Here is an 18,798-nt window from a genome sequence, read left to right as displayed (position 1 = left end):
ATTGTTTTATATGTAGAAGGAAAAGATCTGACTTCATTACAACTGCCAGGTTTTTAATGTTTGTCTCAAAGGCCTCAGTTTTACTGGCTCCATCTTCCTACTGAGGCCCCCTGAGTGTGTCAAAACACACTGTAGCATATCATAATTAGTAATATGCCACCCTCAAGCTCCTTCTATACTTTTTGCTTTCTAAGCACTGTCAGTAGGAGAATGTACAGCATTCGGCATTTATGATTGATGAGGGTCAAAGGTCATGTCTCTGTGGTGGACCAGGAAAATATAAAAACACAATACCGGCTGATACAGAAAAAGTAGTTTGGGGTGTTTGTGTCTTTGTGTTGCAGTCAATTACCTACCAAGCAATAATAATAAAAGATCAGGTTCAATAACTTTTCTTTAGTCTACATTCAGATTTTTATCAAATTAGCATTTGCTTCAGTGTTGTTTCAGCAAAAAGGTTTCTAGCTTCTGGGTTAGGCTCTGGGTTATGTGGCCCTCTGAATATGTGCACAAGTGTTTGCTCCATCATGCTCCTTGCCCAGCTGGGCTGGTGAATGGCTCATATTACAGCAGCAACATCATTGAGAAAAATAAAAGAGTGCTGTCTTGTCTGCATTGGCTATTAGAAATGCTTTTTGGGCTGGAGGGCAAAAATTGAAAGTTAAACTAAGCTGCAGCCCAACATCCAGTTCTGCTAATACATTGATAGTTAAAATATAGACAGTATGAAAGAGGTGGACGTAGCTTCCAGGTCTGAAGAGTGAAGCCAATTCAGGTTTGCCTTGAATCGGCATTCTGTCTAATGGTCAGCAGGGGGCGAAACCTCTGGTTCAAACAAGAAGTCAGATTGTATGGAAGTGAGAAAATGACCTCTCACTTTATTTATTAATGGTTTTCCAAATTACTTTATGGTCTATGACTAACCAATCAGAGGTGGGGCATGTCTAAACCTAACTGATCAGTCTCACTTTTGGCTCCAAACTCAAGATGGTGACAGCTGTGAAACCAAAATTGTGATTTAAAAAAGGCCAAACTTGATGCTTCAGTCCACAAACCGATGGGTGACGTCGTGGTGGCTCTGTCCACTTCTTATACACAGTCAGCATGTTAGCATTGCCATTGTGAACATGTTAGCATAATGGTGTTTATAGCATATTTAGTGGTCATAATAATCCAGTTTTTAGTCACTTCAGAATGCTGCATTACTCACTGACTCAACTTTCAAGCGTTCTCTTCTCCTTTCCTGCAAAATTAAAGCTCATAAAATTCAATTAAATTACATTTTTAAAAAAATGCTATTTGTTGTAGGATCCACACATGATCAAGTTTAATATGGTGGTGAAAACGCCTGTAATGATTGAAAAGGTTTATATGTCCCTCTGTGTTAAATGGTTTTAGAAGCATTTTGGAAGGAAAAAGCAGGTGATTCGACTGAGTTCAAAGAGACTCTCTGATGGAAGAAATGTTTGTCATCCAGCTGATATCAACTGTGCAATCAAAGTGAAACCTAAACCTGCTGGCAAAGCCACTCAGACACTTTGCTAAAACCTCGTCCTGTACCTCACCTTGCTTTGACATTATAGCTACATGACTCAATAACCTCCAACAAAAGCTTCAGTAGAAATGTTAGCCAGAAACAACTGACAGAAGTGTTCGCTCTTAGCTGTGATTGGTTGACGCTGAAGATCACCGAGCGTCCTCACACATTAATAACAATGTACCTCTCTCACTGGACTGTTTACTTTGGACCGCTGCCACAGTCTCATTGTTAAAACACTGTATCCCACTCAGGCTTTGATGGCCTTTATTTCCGCACCAGCTGCCTGCAATAATCCTCTAAAAGGAATATAATCAATCCTCTTCAAATCCACTTTTAAAGGTTGTCTGCCTGTTCGTGTCCGGGTACTAATCACCTCAGACTGCAGCTGTAAGACCCTCAAAACATGTTGGGTAATTAAAGTGAATGTAGAGCTTACTTCTGTATGAATGTGGATGAGATCTGACAGATGGTATAAATAACCTACAGCTTCGTGTCAACTCTGTTAATAGGCTGGTTAACCTTTTTTTAATTTGGAGGTTTTGGTTTGGAAATAAGCACTAATGTTGGTTAAGTTGGGGTAAAATAGAAGAAAACAGGACCAAAGCCAACACAATGTGGGAAAAAAGCTGGAATTTAATTGAAAAGACATTGTGACAAAACCTTTGGTCAGTGGAGGGAGATTATTTCACTTGTTTGACTGTTTTTTTGTGTGAAATTAATTGTTTCTTGTTTCTTATTGTTTGTCTTAAACTCCATTGTTTCACATCATTTTCTTACTTTAAGAACTTAAAGAAATTATTACAAGACCAGATAAACGGTAGGAAGATTGTGTTTTCACTTACATTGTTCCGACAGACAAATGAACTCTTTTTATCTTTTAAAGTGCTTTTGTGTTTTTATCATCATTCATTCTCTTCTGCAGATTGGGTAAATTTGTCTGCATGAAATTAAGGACCATTTGTTTATATCATGCACTGCACTGCACTTCTGTTTACTCTTTCAAAATCTTATGTATGAATCATTTTGTATTTTCTCTTATGTCTTGTCTTAGTGCCTTTTATCTATTATGTAAAGAATTTTGAAATGGAAGGTGCTGAACATATTAACTTGCCTTCATGTGTTTATTTATGTCTGTATCAGTGTCGGTTTGTGTATTTTTAATGTTTATTTTTGTCCCTTAATGTCCCTTGTAAAGCACTTTGTAATCTCTTTAATACTACGGCTACATTATTAGTGTTTGGTGTTGTTTCTCAATTTCCACTCCTAAGTGTCTCTCTCGTACAAATAATTTCAAAAATAATGTTAATACTCATTCAGTAGTCTTCAAATATGGCATACTGCGGTGTCAAAAAGCTAAATATAACTGCACTGCATCTTGTGCTTAATCCATGATCCATCCTTATCCATGATGAGCAACAGGTTCGTGTAACTCTACCAGCACATGCCCATGTAAAGGAGGGAGGAACACACCAAGGACAATGGTGTGATATAAAAAGGGATAGTGCAACTGGTTATGTTTGTTGTTGCAGGGAACCGAGAAGGTTAAGGCCACAATCCTTTGGTGTGGCTAAGCAGCAACTGTGCAGGATTACTCTCGGTGTTTGCGTCTTTTTAAAAGCTTCTGTTTCAAACTTTGGTGCACTCATACTCTTCAAGTTTCTGGAAAACAAAGTGGTGCAGTAAGTGGGTGAGTATAGTGGGATTTATTGAAAGTATCCACTGTATTAAAGAATGTAAGAGATGCCGTGTCTTTCTTTTCTCTTTGATTCAGGAGGAGAAAATGAGCACAGATGGGGAAATGTCAATCTTCGGGCCAGCCGCCCAGTACCTCCGCAAGTCTGAGAGGGAGAGGACGGAGGCTCAGACTCGCCCATTTGACGGCAAGACGGCGTGCTTCGTCAGTGATGAGAAAGAGCTGTATGTCAAGGCTCAGATCCAGGACAAGGCGGACGGCAAAGTCACCGTCAAGACCATGGATGACAGAGTGGGTGGACTGCTGATAATTACCTGTGTTGTCAAATTGACCTTTAATTAGACACTGAAAACAGACAGTGAATATGTCTTTTCCGTTATATGGGATGTCTGAGCAGGACTTTATTCCAGGATTTTAGACAGCTTCAGGGTGTCTGTCCATTAAACCTGCAATAAAGAATCTGCAGATTTTTATTAGTCTGGCTTTCAACATTTAGTCTCCCCTGAAGCGCCAAATGCTGTTTGACTTTCCAAAAGAGTAACATTTTGTATGAAAATCCACAATATATTTTCAAAGTTCATGAAGACAGTGAATATGTTTTTTTTGGGGTCACTTTGGAAACCCACATTTGTTCAACTGTGTCTTTAAGCATTATGATCTCTTCATTGCTTCTGTTTTCCAGACTTTAAACGTCAAAGAGGACCAAGTGTTTCCCATGAACCCCCCCAAGTTTGATAAGATTGAGGACATGGTGATGATGACGCACCTCCATGAACCTGCAGTGTTGTTCAACCTCAAGGAGCGGTACGCAGCATGGATGATCTATGTGAGTCCTTCAGAAGAAGCCAGAAGATAAACTGCGGTGATGTGAGATAATACCAATTGTTTCCTGTGCAGTTCCACAAAGAAATGGATGAAATTCATTCATAATTTTAGTACAACAACTATAATAATAATAATAACAATTTAACAGAAAATTCTCTTCATCTTCCGAAGCTTTCTGTAATTCTCAAGTATGACAGTTAAGCAAAACAAAGCTACCATGAACTACCATGAAACTAAAGCAAGACTAAAACAACAACAGCCTTAACATGAGGGAATAAAACTAATGTTACCAGGAATAAATATTGTAAATATTTACTTCACTACATTTATTTGACAGCTTTAAGCACTGGCTACTTTGCAGATTCAGAATAATGATCCAAAATATAATCAGCTAATACATTATTATTTCAGGTTGAGATGAATTCTTTATTCATCACCAGCTGCAACATTAAATTGATGAATATATAAATGCATCAATAATTCTAATCTAATAAAACATTTTCTTCAGTAAAAAGATCTGAATACTTCTTCCACCACCACCATTTCAGAAAATGATATCTTTTATCTTATATGTGTATCATTTTCTTTTCCATGCAGACCTACTCTGGGCTCTTCTGTGTGACTGTGAACCCCTATAAATTGCTGCCAGTCTATAACCCAGAGGTGGTCCGGGCCTACAGAGGCAAGAAGAGGATGGAAGTCCCCCCTCACATCTTCGCCCTGTCTGATAACGCCTACCAGTTCATGCTCACAGGTATGTCAGCGGCACAAATCCAATAATAATTTTACTTTAAACTTTGTTTACTTTGTGTCTATCTTCCTCAGATCGTGAAAATCAGTCTATACTTATCACGTAAGTATAGCTTTTATTTTGTTTTTTTGTACATCTATTGACACATCAGTCAGATATATTAAGGAAATCCTTTGAAATCTGTTTTTTTGCATAGGGGAGAATCTGGCGCTGGCAAGACTGTCAACACTAAACGCGTCATTCAGTACTTTGCCACAATCGCTGTGTCAGCAGACAAGAAAAAAGAGATGAATAGTAAAATGAAGGTGAGCTGCTAGAGTCAGTTATTGTTTTTCAGAGAGGAGCAGGTGTCAGATTGATGTGCTTGCTCTTTGACAGGGGACTCTGGAGGATCAAATCATCCAGGCCAACCCTCTGCTGGAAGCTTTTGGAAATGCCAAAACGATGAGGAACGACAACTCCTCTCGCTTTGTGAGTCAGGAACTTCATTTTGATCTGACTTAACAAGAATTTAACACAGAAAGTAAGTTGTTCATGTTTTGTTCAATAGGGAAAATTCATCCGAATACACTTTGGCACAACTGGTAAACTGGCATCTGCAGATATTGAAACATGTAAGTTTGTAAACATTTTGTACAGAATATTCAAAGAGACAAATTATGGTGTTATTAATTTTGCTTTTCTTCCAAAAAGATCTGCTGGAGAAATCGAGGGTGACATTTCAGCTGGCGGCTGAGAGGAGTTATCACATTTTTTATCAGCTTACATGCAACAAGAAGCCTGAACTGATCGGTAATCTGTTTGATTATTGTTTATTATTTTTACATTCCTCCAAAGATATTTGAGCTTTCTTTCCCTTCCTCTAGATCTGCTTCTCATAACGACCAACCCCTACGACTTTGCCTTCATCAGTCAAGGGGAAATCAGTGTCAAAAGCATCAATGACGCTGAGGAGTTAATGGCTACAGATGTGAGTTGACTCAGCACACAAAGCTTGTTCTTTTCTTTCAGCTGCTTTACGACTTTGCCTATTTTGATGACACAGGAGGCCATTGATATTCTGGGTTTCACCTCTGATGAGAAAATGTCCATCTACAAGCTGACTGGAGCTGTGATGCATTATGGGAACATGAAGTTCAAGCAGAAGCAGCGGGAGGAGCAAGCGGAGCCAGATGGCACTGAGGGTGAGGATCATCCATCTAAATTAATACTGTAATACAAGTATGAAAGCAGACACAATCAGAAAAAAAGGATTTCATTTTTTTCTTTTTTAACTTCTAATTTTTTACAGAAGCTGATAAAGCCGCATACCTGATGGGGCTGAACTCTGCTGATCTATTGAAAAGTCTCTGTTATCCCAGAGTCAAGGTTGGAAATGAGTATGTTACCAAAGGACAAAATGTGCAGCAGGTAAGATTATCAACTTTATCAACTGGAGATGAAATAATAACCAACTGCAGAACATAATCCAAAACAAGCGGTCAGGTTATCACTTGTGCTGTTATCTGTCGATAACCACACTGTCCATTATCATATTTTTCACAGCTAGCAAATATTTCTTATCTAGAAAGGTTTTTAGTCACATGACATTAATCCAGTCAATCATGCTGGTGTCATTGCTGGAGATAACTAATCATGCCTGTGGGTCATGGACTACAAACAATTTGACACTATAATAAACATAACTTGTTCAATTACTTTTAAAATGGAGTTACTAACTTACCAAACATTTTCTTACTGCCGTGTGTGGTATATTGATGAGGAGGCAAGTCTGTCTTCAACTTTCCCTCTTTGCAGGTGTACAACTCTATTGGTGCCCTCGCAAAATCTGTGTATGAGAAGATGTTTTTGTGGATGGTCGTACGAATCAACCAGCAGCTGGACACAAAACAACCCAGACAACATTTCATTGGTGTTCTCGACATCGCTGGCTTTGAAATCTTTGAAGTAAGCACTCAAAGTCAAGTTTTTTTTTGTTCAATCAAGAGGTTCTGAATGATGTATACTTAAATCTGATCTTTATTGTCTTTAGTACAATAGTATGGAGCAGCTCTGCATTAATTTCACCAATGAAAAGCTGCAACAGTTTTTCAACCACCACATGTTTGTGCTGGAGCAAGAGGAATACAAGAAAGAGGGGATTGACTGGGAGTTCATTGACTTTGGTATGGACTTGGCAGCCTGCATTGAGCTCATTGAAAAGGTACTGTAGTTTAAAGTTTGAGCCTAAATTGAAGTCTTGCAGCTGCGATGATATTATTAATGAGAATGGTTTGCTTCCTAGCCAATGGGAATCTTCTCCATCCTTGAGGAGGAGTGCATGTTTCCAAAATCATCAGACAACTCTTTCAAGAACAAACTGTGTGACCAACATCTTGGGAAGAACAATTGCTTCTTGAAGCCCAAAACAGTCAAAGGCAAACCTGAGGCTCACTTCACTCTGATGCATTACGCTGGAACTGTCGACTACAACATCACTGGCTGGCTGGAGAAGAACAAAGACCCTCTGAGCGAGTCTGTGGTGCAGCTTTACCAGAAGTCCTCAGTAAAAATATTGGCCATCTTGTACGCAAGCTTCTCTGGATCAGACGGTAAGTTCGGCTGTGTAACTGTTCACTTAAGGATATCATGTAAAGCAGTGAATTTCTGTTAATGGGTCAACATGGGGAAATATTGTACAAGCAAAGTAAAAATCTATCAAATCTATCAAAGTGGGATATGCCTGTTACTGTATGCTAGTTTGTTAATGTATCGTTAATGCAGATGCAGCTGCCGGAGGAACTAAAAAAGGAGCCAAGAAGAAGGGAGCATCTTTCCAAACTGTGTCAGCGCTATTCAGGGTAAGATGCAAACAGAGGTTGCTATTACAGGTCAAAAAGTTTCTGAAAGGATTACATATTACATACTATTGTAAGAGTCAAGAGTCTACAGCCATACTAGTGGCTCTGTGAGATTTTACTTGGACCTAAATGCTGACATCACTTCATTCTCTGAGCATAAAAACACAAATGTCAACCTTATCGCACTATAGGGAAAGTCAGATGATAACCAAAGTCAATAGAATACAATATCTGGGGACCACTAATGTTGGTGCAAGATTTCATGGCAATCCATCTTAGAGATATATCTGAACATTAGAAATTGAAACAACTATTCAACCTACAAATCCAACAATTCACGTGTACATTTTCCTACAGGAGAATCTTGGGAAGCTCATGACTAATCTGAGAAGCACCCATCCTCACTTTGTGCGGTGCTTGATACCAAATGAGACCAAAACACCAGGTAGTTTTAACAGGCCCATCAATATGGCATATAGAGTGCATACTATACAACCACATGCATAAAACTAATGCTTGCACTCATCACAGGTGCTATGGAAAACCACCTGGTTATCCACCAACTACGCTGCAACGGTGTGCTGGAGGGCATCCGTATCTGCAGGAAAGGATTTCCAAGCAGAATCCTCTATGGGGATTTCAAGCAGAGGTCAATGAAGTTTTACATTTAAATATCTCACTTACACACTTACTATCATACTCACACTTACAATTCCTTCTACAGATACAGGATTCTTAATGCCAGTGCTGTTCCAGAAGGACAGTTTATGGATAATAAAAAAGCTGCAGAGAAACTGCTGGGCTCTATCGATGTGGATCATACTCAGTGCAAGTTTGGACATACCAAGGTTTTTATTTGTTACGGCATGTTTGTTAAATGGAAGAGACATTAGGAGTGAATGAACTGCACAGATAATTGATTACCCTTAATTTCAGGTGTTTTTTAAAGCTGGTCTGCTGGGCGCGCTGGAGGAAATGAGAGACGAGCGGTTAGCCCAGGCTGTGATGTCCACTCAGGCTCTTTGTCGTGGATATCTAATCCGACTGGAGTACCAGAAGATGGTGGCTAGGAAGTAAAGATATTTAATGCTCTAAAGCTGCATCTTTACATGTTGACATGTAGAAATACTAAGTCAAGTGCATCTGAAGCAGATATTTGGTCTGTCCAGTCTAGAACAGGATGAACTTTGTTGACCACTTAACTTTTCATCTGGCGCACCATGTAGTACGTTCTTCAATTTATCCAAAATGTTGGTTTGTTTAGTGCTAATTATTAAATATTATCATGCTAAACAACATATTGAACATGTTAAAAGTTGTACCTGCTAAACATCAGTTTGATAGTATTGTATAAGCATGTTAGCATGCTGCATTTAGCATTTAGCACTCAGCATTTAGCTCAAAGCATTACTGTGCCAACATCGGAGTGCCAATGGCATATACATAGACTGACCTTGCTTATATAGAATACTTTCATTCCTGTCATTTTAATGCAATTGTTTTTGTTTAGTTTACTTTAATTTTTCTACCTAGAAATGTTAAATTTAGTTTTGTGTAAAAATCTTGCCCAAATAATACTAATGCATGTTTTACTTTGATAGGGAGGCAATCTACACTATCCAGTATAACTTCCGTTCCTTCATGAATGTAAAACATTGGCCATGGATGAAGCTGTATTTCAAGCTCAAACCTCTCCTGAAGAGTGCTGAAGCTGAGAAGGAAATGGTCCAAATGAAGGTGGATTTCACCAAGCTCAAAGAAGACCTGGCCAAGTCAGAAAACCGGCGAAGGGAACTTGAGGAAAAAATTGTCTCCATTGTACAAGAGAAGAATGATCTCGTCCTTCAGGTCCAGGCGGTAAGTTACTTAAGCAACAGACAGAATTACTAAAAAATCACAAAGCCTGCATGATAATTAATACTGGTTCACCTCTAATATTGATGCACCAACTTGATTATATCAGGAGGCAGACAACCTCCAGGATGCAGAGGAGAGATGTGAAGGACTCATCAAAAGCAAGATCCAGCTGGAATCCAAGCTGAAGGAGGTGTCAGAGAGACTGGAAGATGAAGAGGAGGTCAATGCCGAGCTGACTGCCAAGAAGAGGAAGCTTGAGGATGAGTGCTCTGAACTGAAGAGGGACATCGACGACTTAGAGCTCACCTTAGCCAAAGTGGAGAAGGAGAAACATGCTGTTGAAAACAAGGTAACATTATATACATCTTGCTGTTTCCTATGGCTATGTCATCATGTTTAGGGAGGAATTGCGTTAACACTTCCTCATAATGTCTTTAGGTGAAAAACCTGACTGAGGAAATCATGAGCCAAGATGAAAACATCACCAAGCTGTCGAAGGAGAAGAGAGCCCTGCAGGAGGCGCATCAGCAAACACTGGACGACCTGCAATCAGAGGAGGACAAAATGAATGCCCTGACCAAAGCCAAATCCAAACTGGAACAGCAAGTGGATGAGGTGAGTTACTGTACACACAGGAGAGGGTGAAAAGGTGCAGCATGCTGCCATTGTTCAGATTTAATTACAGCATGTGTGATTTCAGCTCGAAAGCTCGCTGGAACAAGAGAAGAAAGTCCGTATGGATCTGGAGAGAGTCAAGAGAAAGCTGGAGGGCGATCTGAAACTTGCTCAAGAGTCCATAATGGATCTGGAGAACGAGAAGCAGCAGCTGGATGAAAAGCTGAAAAAGTAAGTTCTCTCTGAAAAAGCTGATACCCTTCACGTTTCAGCCTAAAAGCTGCATGAATTTATATTTTTATATCAACAATGTAAGAGAAGTGTGTCCCTAAAGCGGAGTAGTCAAGGCGCCACATAACAGCAACATCCCTAGTTTGACTTCAGCCACTGACACCCCACCTCCCCTCCATTTCCTATTCATTGTCAAATAAAGGCAAAAAAAAGGAGAAGAAAAACTCCTAAAAAACAACAAAAGATATGATTCTGTAGAAGAAGTTGCTCATAGCGACAAACCCTCAGAGAATTATCACCTTACAGCTCATTGTTTTTTACAACCCGCAACTTTACTGTTCCCTGGGTCATTCTCATCGCTCTCATCATCCTCTCATCTGTCTTTGGCTGCAGCAGGCAGCTGTTTTAAAGAGCTGGTGAACACAGTGGATAATTTAGCAGCTGAAGAGTCAGGAGTTTGTGAGAGCTAAAAGAAGAACAAACATTTGTCTATGAATCACCAGGTAGCCAGAAAAAGGACTCTGAATGAGTGCTAAAATTGTTCCGTATCTGCTGGATGTGAAAATCTGCAACTGTTTGTTAACTTCAAACAGCATTCATTGTTGTTGTATGGAGTCCTACTCCACAAACAAGTTAGCTGCTACTAACTTTCAGTGCTCAGTGAAATTGATCATTCTGGATCATGGTTCAGCCTTCTGGAAAGAAGCCTCCGGTGGGAAGTTTACATCTACCAATTTCAGTGAAACCATCTATTGACAATGTCTTATTAGATCACACATGTCCTGCCAGTAAAGTTAATTCAAAACCTACTAGGGAGAACAGGTTTCTCAGCATGTCCACCGGTGGAAGCATTTTCTAAACTTGTGATAGGTTTAAATAAACTGCAAGCCTCACTTCACTTTATAGGAAAGACTTTGAGTTGTCACAGCTGCAGACGAAGATAGAAGATGAACAAGCTCTTGGAGTTCAACTTCAGAAGAAAATAAAAGAGCTCCAGGTGAGGAATCCAATCACTGGCTTAGGTTTGAGGTTACAAAGTTAAATTACTTCAGTGGCTGTATTCTTCCAGGATTACATCTTTGTGGTCTTTTATCTGCAGGCCCGAACTGAAGAGTTGGAGGAAGAAATTGAGGCGGAGCGCTCGGCTCGAGCCAAAGTGGAGAAGCAGAGGTGTGATCTGTCCAGGGAGCTGGAGGAGATCACAGAGAGGCTGGAGGAGGCCGGAGGAGCCACCGCCGCTCAGGTTGAGATGAACAAGAAGCGGGAGGCTGAGTTCCTAAAACTGCGCAGAGAGCTGGATGAGTGTTCGCTGCAGCACGAGGCCACGTCTGCTGGTCTGCGCAAGAAACATGCAGATAGCTTAGCTGAACTGGGAGAACAGCTGGATAACATCCAGAGGGTCAGGCAGAAGCTGGAGAAGGAGAAGACCGAGTTACGGCTGGAGGTGGATGACTTAACGAGCAACATGGAATCCATGGCCAAAGCAAAGGTTGGTCATCAAATTCATCATTTTTATATTCAGTTCCACGTAAAGATTTAACAAAACACCTTCTCTTTTTCAAATTTCCAGATTAATTTAGAGAAAATGTGCCATTCACTCGAAGATCAACTGATTGAGGTGAAAACCAAAGAGGAGGAGCATCAGAGACTAATAAATGACCTTTCAAGTCAGAAAGCTCGACTGAAGACAGAAAATGGTGAGGAATGATTTATCATATCTGAGCAGTCAAGCCAGTAGTGCAATCACGGGCAAAGTTCTAATTTTTTTCTACACTTATCATCCAGCCGAAATGTCTCGCCAGCTGGAGGAAAACGAATCCTTAATGTCACAGCTAACTCGGGGCAAGCAAGCCTTTATTCAGCAGATTGAGGAGCTGAAAAGACTTCATGAAGATGAAGCTAAAGTAAGAGACAAGCATAATGAAATATTTTAAAGGTTGAGAAAGTAGCTAAGCATATATGCCGGTTCCTTTGAAGGCAAAAAATGCCCTGGCTCATGGTTTGCAATCAGCTCGACATGACTGCGAGCTGCTGAGAGAGCAGTACGAGGAGGAGCAGGAGGGCAAAGCTGAGCTGCACCGCTGCCTGTCCAAGGCCAACAGCGAGGTCGCACAGTGGAGAACCAAATACGAGTCTGATGCCATCCAACGCACCGAAGAGCTCGAGGAAGCAAAGTAAGATGAATCCAAGGTCAAAATGGAATATATTGTCATGATTCTCCCTTATGACGCCTGTTCTCCTGCAGGAAGAAGCTGGCGCTGCGTCTGCAGGATGCTGAGGAAGCTGTGGAAGCCGTTAACTCCAAGTGTTCCTCGCTCGAGAAGACAAAACAGCGACTGCAAGGAGAGGTGGAGGACTTAATGATGGACGTTGAGAGGTCAAACGCTGCTGCCGCTGCCTTGGACAAGAAGCAGAGAAATTTTGATAAGGTCTGGATCTGGAGACTTCCTCAAATGTCATGCATGCTGATGTGATTGATAAATTGATTGAGAGCTTCAGGAGGTATCATACACTGCTCAAAAAATTAAGGGAACACTTAATCATCACAGTATAACACCAGTATAACCAAGTCAGTTAAACTCCAGGGATATCAGTCTGTCCAGTTTGGAAGCATAAGCGATTGTGAATCAGTGTCACCTGTTTTGGTGCAAATGAAAGTGACAACGGGTGCACTGGAGAGTCAACAGCAAGACAGTCCCCAAAAAGGGAATGGTCTTGCACATGGTAGCCACAGACAGTTGCTCTCTCCTTTTTATTCCTGACTGATTCGTCTCTAGTTTTGCGTTTTGCTTGTGTCACTACTGGTAGCATGAGGTGGTACCTGCAGTCCATTCAGGTTGTACAGGAAGCCCAGCTCCTCCAGGTTGGCACATCCATACGTGCCGTCACAAGAAGGTTTGCTGTGTCTACCAGCATAGTCTAAAGAGCATGGAGGAGATACCAGGAGATGGGCCGTTACATGAGGAGAGCTGGACAGACCCATAGAAGGGCATCAACCCAGCAGCAGGACTGGTATCTGCTGGTGTGCATGTTTCTGACCAAACTGTCAGAAACAGACCCCATGAGGGTGGCATGAGGGCCTGACGTTCTCTAGTGGGACCTGTGCCCACAGCCCATCACTATGCAGCTCGATTGGCATTCACCAGAAAACACTAGAGTACCAAACCCAATTAGCTACAAAAGCTGCCGTTAAAAACATGAAATACCAGACACATCAAGCATCACTTCAACACAAAAAATGTTTCCATTGAGTATTTCATTGTCTTTGTTTTAGTATCATTGTATTTTAGTATTGTTTCATTCATTGTCTGATTTTATATTGTTTAGTCTCCTACTTTTTATGTGGCGTTCTTGACCAGATGTGCCTTGGAAAGGTTTCCAACCTCAATCACCTGGTTGAAAACTTAGCAGGTGTCCTAGGACAACTTGGAGGCTACAAATTAAAACCATAATAATGTTCAGAGGAACATTATTTTCAACACTATGGAACAGACACACAGACCTCTTCTGTCAAATTTGCACTGTGATAATAGCATTCTGTTTTATATATTCAACTATAAAATGCCTTCCTGTAGGTTTTGGCTGAGTGGAAGCAGAAATATGAGGAAGGTCAGGTAGAGATGGAGTCAGCTATTAAAGAGGTGCGTTGTTTGGGCACGGAGAACTTCAAGATGAAGAATACCTTCGAAGAATGCTTGGAACAACTGGAGACGCTCAAACGGGAAAATAAAAACCTGCAGCGTACGTCAGCGCCCTCCTTTGCATTCAGTACTGTGGAAAGCCAGTTTTTAAAACAGAGAAATGATCATGTTTTCTTTTTCAGAGGAAATAATGGATCTGACTGAGCAGTTGGGAGAGACAGGAAAAAACATCCATGAGCTTGAGAAATCCAAAAAACAGGCTGAACAGGAGAAGTTGGAGGCCCAGACTTCTCTGGAGGAGGCAGAGGTGAATATGGAGAAGATCTAAATCATATGCATCCAAACACCAGTGGTCAATGACTCCATGTCACATCTTTACTCAGGCCTCCCTGGAGCACGAAGAATCCAAGATTCTACGAATCCAGCTGGAGCTGAACCAGGTGAAGTCTGAGGCGGACAAGAAAATAGCTGAGAAGGACGAAGAGATCGAACAGCTGAAGAGAAACAGCCAACGAGTCGTCGACTCGATGCAAAGTAATTTAGATGCTGAAGTCCGGAGCAAGAACGATGCTCTGCGAGTGAGGAAAAAGATGGAGGGTGACCTAAACGAGATGGAGATCCAGCTGAGTCATTCTAACAGGCAGGCGGCCGAGTGTCAGAAACAACTGAGGAACATTCAAGTTCAGCTTAAGGTGAGACTTAAAAGTGGAACATGAGCAATGTCTTTATATAGTATAGTAGAAAGACACCATTTTCTATAACTGTTACTCTTATTTTTGACTTTTACTATACAGGAAGTTCAGATCCATCTCGACGATGCTTTGAGAAACAGCGATGACATGAAAGAGCAGGTTGCCATCCTGGAGCGCAAAAGTATCCTCATGCAGGCTGAAATGGAGGAAGTCAGAGCGACTCTGGAGCAAACGGAGAGGAGCCGCAAGTTAGCAGAGCAGGAGCTGCTGGACGCCAGTGAGAGAGTACAGCTGCTTCACTCACAGGTTCAAAACTACCTGCATGTTATCAGCAGTTTTCACTTTTAGGAAAGACTCATAGGCTCCCTCTTTCACTGTTCTTTAGGCCCACAGTTTTACTGTTTGTTTTACTCATCGCATTCTAAAAACCCACTGTACACTACTTGGTCAGCACCAACTAGCTGGTGAACATAGTGAAGCATTTTATAGGAACACATCCACCTGAGAATTTTGTAAGCATGATTGCATATAGTGTGTACTGCTCCAATTAGATGATAAGGAAACTAGCCATATCTCCGAATTCTCAAAGGTTGTTAGATGTAAATAAGTATAATTATTATAGTTGCCTCTCCAGAACAGACGCCACTGTCTAATCATAGCCCAGTGAGTGGTGTATTCACCTAGAAAGGAACTGTAAATCATCTGTTGTACAGCATAATTCATAGCCCACGCAGTAATAAGGTATGAGAAAGGATTTGTCATTGATATAGAACTATTTTAGCATTATGTTGTCATACAATAACATTTCTTGCAGAATACCAGCCTGCTCAACAGTCGGAAGAAGTTGGAGGCCGATCTTTCTCAGATTCAGGTTGAGATGGATGATGGTGTCCAAGCAGCCAGAAATGCTGAGGAGAAGGCCAAGAAGGCCATCACTGACGTAAGTCTTTTGAGCAAGATTTTGCCTAACTATTAACCACCCAAACAGCAATCTGGTCACTGTTTTTCCTACATTTTTCAGGCTGCCATGATGGCTGAGGAGCTGAAGAAAGAGCAGGACACCAGCGCTCACCTGGAGAGGATGAAGAAGAATCTGGAGGTGACGGTGAAAGACCTGCAGCAACGACTCGACGAGGCAGAGAACCTGGCCCTGAAGGGTGGAAAGAAGCAACTCCAAAAACTGGAAGCAAGAGTAAAGTATTGTACTTTAATTAACAATAAATCCCGCTCGAGTAATTCCATTTCTTTCAAGAATGTAACTGTTCTTTTGCAGGTGCGAGAGCTGGAGAATGAGCTTGAAGCAGAGCAAAGACATGGGGCAGATGCTGTGAAAGGGGCGCGCAAACTTGAGCGCAAGATTAAGGACCTCACCTATCAGGCAAACTCATACCACACCATGTTCCTTTTCATCCAAATGTTGTGTTTTATTTTTCATCCTATGCTTAAGTAAAAGTATCAATACCATTGTGAAATACACCCCTGCAAATGAAGGTCCCTCATTCAAAACTTTACTTAAACTACGTATGTAAGGACAATTTACTTAAAGTGTAAGTACTCATTGTGCAGTGAAGTGTTCCCTGTCTGTTTTCCAATTATATCTGTTGTTTCTGGTATGATATTAGTGCTGTATATTGCATTGCTACTGCTGTAGATGTTTAAGGTAAAGCTAATTTCAACTACTCTATATACTGTTGTTAGTTTAATCTGCAGCAACGCGTCGTGGTCTATCAGATCAACAAATGTTTGTAGCGTCTCTGTCTCACTTTTCAGCTGATCAAAATAGTTAAATATCAAAAATGATCAAATTTGGACACACATGGTTTTCACTGAACGGAAAGTCAATGAATCAGGTGTACTCAACTGTTGTACATAAATAGATGTCCTTTTTCTGTCTTCTGTTATCGTATATCAGTCTGATGAGGACAAGAAGAACGTAATGAGGCTGCAGGAGCTGGTGGACAAATTCCAGCTGAAGGTCAAAGTGTACAAGAGGCAGGCTGAAGAGGCTGTGAGTGACTACTTCTGTCGACCCTGACACTGATTTAACATTACATTTGGAGATTTTCATTCATGAGTTATTCGCTATCTGTCAGGAGGAGCAAGCAAACACTCACCTGACAAAGCTGAGGAAGGTGCAGCATGAGCTGGAGGAGGCTGAGGAGCGTGCTGACATCGCAGAGTCCCAGATCAATAAGATGAAAGTCAAGAGTCGTGACATGGGCAAGGTGAGTGAGTCCACTTCTGCATCACATACTGCATCTTATTCGTTTTAATGAATGTCTTTTTCTTTTTCTCTCTTACCAGACAAAAGACAGCAGAGAGTAGTCTGTCATGAAGTCTGCCGTGTCTCTGATGCTCAACTAGTACTCAATATACTCGAAACAGAATGTGTGCTTATTTCTTTATCTAAAGCCATTATGTGTATAATTGTATGTCATTGCAACATATTTTAAATTGTGTTGCTGCCTGAAGCTTTAGTTTGTGGAAAAATAAAACTGTCCCAATGAAAAGTGGTGGAGGTCTGCCACAGTTTCTATTCAAATGTAGCACAAGTTTCCAGAAAATCAGCAAAAGAAAATGATGATTAATGCTCTTTTCATCCACTACTGTTGTGTGTGGCTATGAGGAGTTCAAGGTTAATAGCTGGTGATGCTATTAAACCATTGCAAAAGAAGATAACACGAGATGACATGATCCAGTCATAGCTCATATGATGGAAAATAATCTGGAAAACATGATGGAAATAAGACCTTCTGTTTGTTTCATGTATTAATTTGAGGAAGGTTACAGTCCTTAAGTGGAGGATTTGGTGGACATGAAGTCACATGACGTTACGTGTACATCATCATCTAACTTTTCCATCAATTACACTACTTTTTCCAACTCATCCAAACATGAGAAAACTTTTTTGCACTAATTTCCTGCATTTTCATTTTTACGCACAAAGTGAAAATGAGCATAAAACAGGTGGACACTAAAACATTTAGTATCTTTAATTTTACCTCTGGAGGACACCACATTTTCTCAAACTCTATATATGGTGGCTTTAAATGTGATCTATAAGAGGTGCTAAACAATCATTATTACCAGGAACTGCATGCAATGTGATGTGCAGTGGATGTCAATAAAATCTAAAAAAAAATAAATACCAGTCCTTGATTTATTGTATTAATATTGACACAGGTATATTATGCGTATGTATGTATGTATGTATGTATGTGTGTCTGTGTGTGTGTGTGTGTGTGTGTATGTGTGTATGTATGTATGTACAAGGGAAAGTACCCTATACAAGTGTATAGGGGAAGTACAGATTTTCACCTGTTTAGTGGCTGAAATGAGATGTCAATCAAACACATTTAGTAAGTAATGACAGTAAAAGCAACTATAGAAATGTGAAAATAAACTCAAAAATCCAATAAGAGAGGAAATGACCAATCAAAGATGAATTTGAGCATTATAAAGTGCTCTAGTCTAGGTGATGGATACTACATATGATGCCAAGGATAAAGGACTATACAACACTTTGACATGGGACCCTCTTCCTTACAGGGCGGTAGGACGGTAGGACTCATCACTGTATCGTGTCAGTTTTTTTATTGTGCTTTAACATTTCATATTCCAAACAAACCTCCAATTACTCAGTTTATCACAACCAAGTGTGAGACAATGAACCCGGGGCCTCTGTGGCCTCTGAGGCTGTAGGACCATGAGGTAGTTGACTTCAGCATGTCGAATCTCATGTCCATTCACTATATTATGTTTTATTACGTAATTAGATATCTATGAATGATAACTCATGATAACTTATTTGATAGCTAATAACATTTATTCTATTAGGTTCATATGCTATGATATTAACATAGCACTATACTATACTAGTACTATATGTAATTTGCTCTCAACACTTTTGTCATGCGCATCTGTATCCACTGGTGTTCAGAGAGACGTGAAATCCAACATTTGTCTACTCGCCCTGTCCTTCTTGGGTCTGCAAACAAACACATTCATGCAAAAACAGTGTATGTTAATACATTACATCTTTATAAAACATGTCATTTCTAACATCAGCTTCCAGCATAGAAGCCAAAAGCATCATAATTGTTTCCTGAAAAA

General features: G+C 40.5%; 1 protein-coding gene across 1 annotated transcript; it reads left to right on the top strand.

Annotated features, from left to right (window-relative positions):
* Nucleotides 1–3,320: 3,320 nt before the first annotated feature.
* On the top strand, nucleotides 3,321–17,762 carry LOC139217228 (myosin-4-like). Its single transcript, XM_070848540.1, has 39 exons — nucleotides 3,321–3,524; nucleotides 3,916–4,059; nucleotides 4,656–4,812; nucleotides 4,884–4,911; nucleotides 5,006–5,114; nucleotides 5,188–5,280; nucleotides 5,360–5,423; nucleotides 5,503–5,601; nucleotides 5,676–5,779; nucleotides 5,855–5,993; nucleotides 6,101–6,219; nucleotides 6,607–6,756; nucleotides 6,842–7,012; nucleotides 7,094–7,400; nucleotides 7,579–7,649; nucleotides 8,007–8,094; nucleotides 8,181–8,298; nucleotides 8,374–8,497; nucleotides 8,586–8,722; nucleotides 9,251–9,506; nucleotides 9,613–9,855; nucleotides 9,945–10,121; nucleotides 10,207–10,352; nucleotides 11,259–11,349; nucleotides 11,452–11,841; nucleotides 11,923–12,049; nucleotides 12,138–12,256; nucleotides 12,330–12,526; nucleotides 12,598–12,781; nucleotides 13,928–14,093; nucleotides 14,176–14,300; nucleotides 14,377–14,685; nucleotides 14,788–14,991; nucleotides 15,500–15,625; nucleotides 15,707–15,877; nucleotides 15,959–16,063; nucleotides 16,598–16,693; nucleotides 16,779–16,910; nucleotides 16,990–17,762. The coding sequence occupies exons 1-39, from the start codon at nucleotides 3,321–3,323 to the stop codon at nucleotides 17,008–17,010; spliced, it is 5,811 nt and encodes a 1,936-aa protein (XP_070704641.1). The 3' UTR covers nucleotides 17,011–17,762.
* Nucleotides 17,763–18,798: the final 1,036 nt, after the last annotated feature.

This window comes from Pempheris klunzingeri, chromosome 17 (assembly GCF_042242105.1).
Source record: "Pempheris klunzingeri isolate RE-2024b chromosome 17, fPemKlu1.hap1, whole genome shotgun sequence".
NCBI classification, from domain to species: domain Eukaryota; kingdom Metazoa; phylum Chordata; class Actinopteri; order Acropomatiformes; family Pempheridae; genus Pempheris; species Pempheris klunzingeri.
Note: the sequence above shows the minus strand (reverse complement) of the source record. Positions and strands in the feature narration are given on the sequence as shown.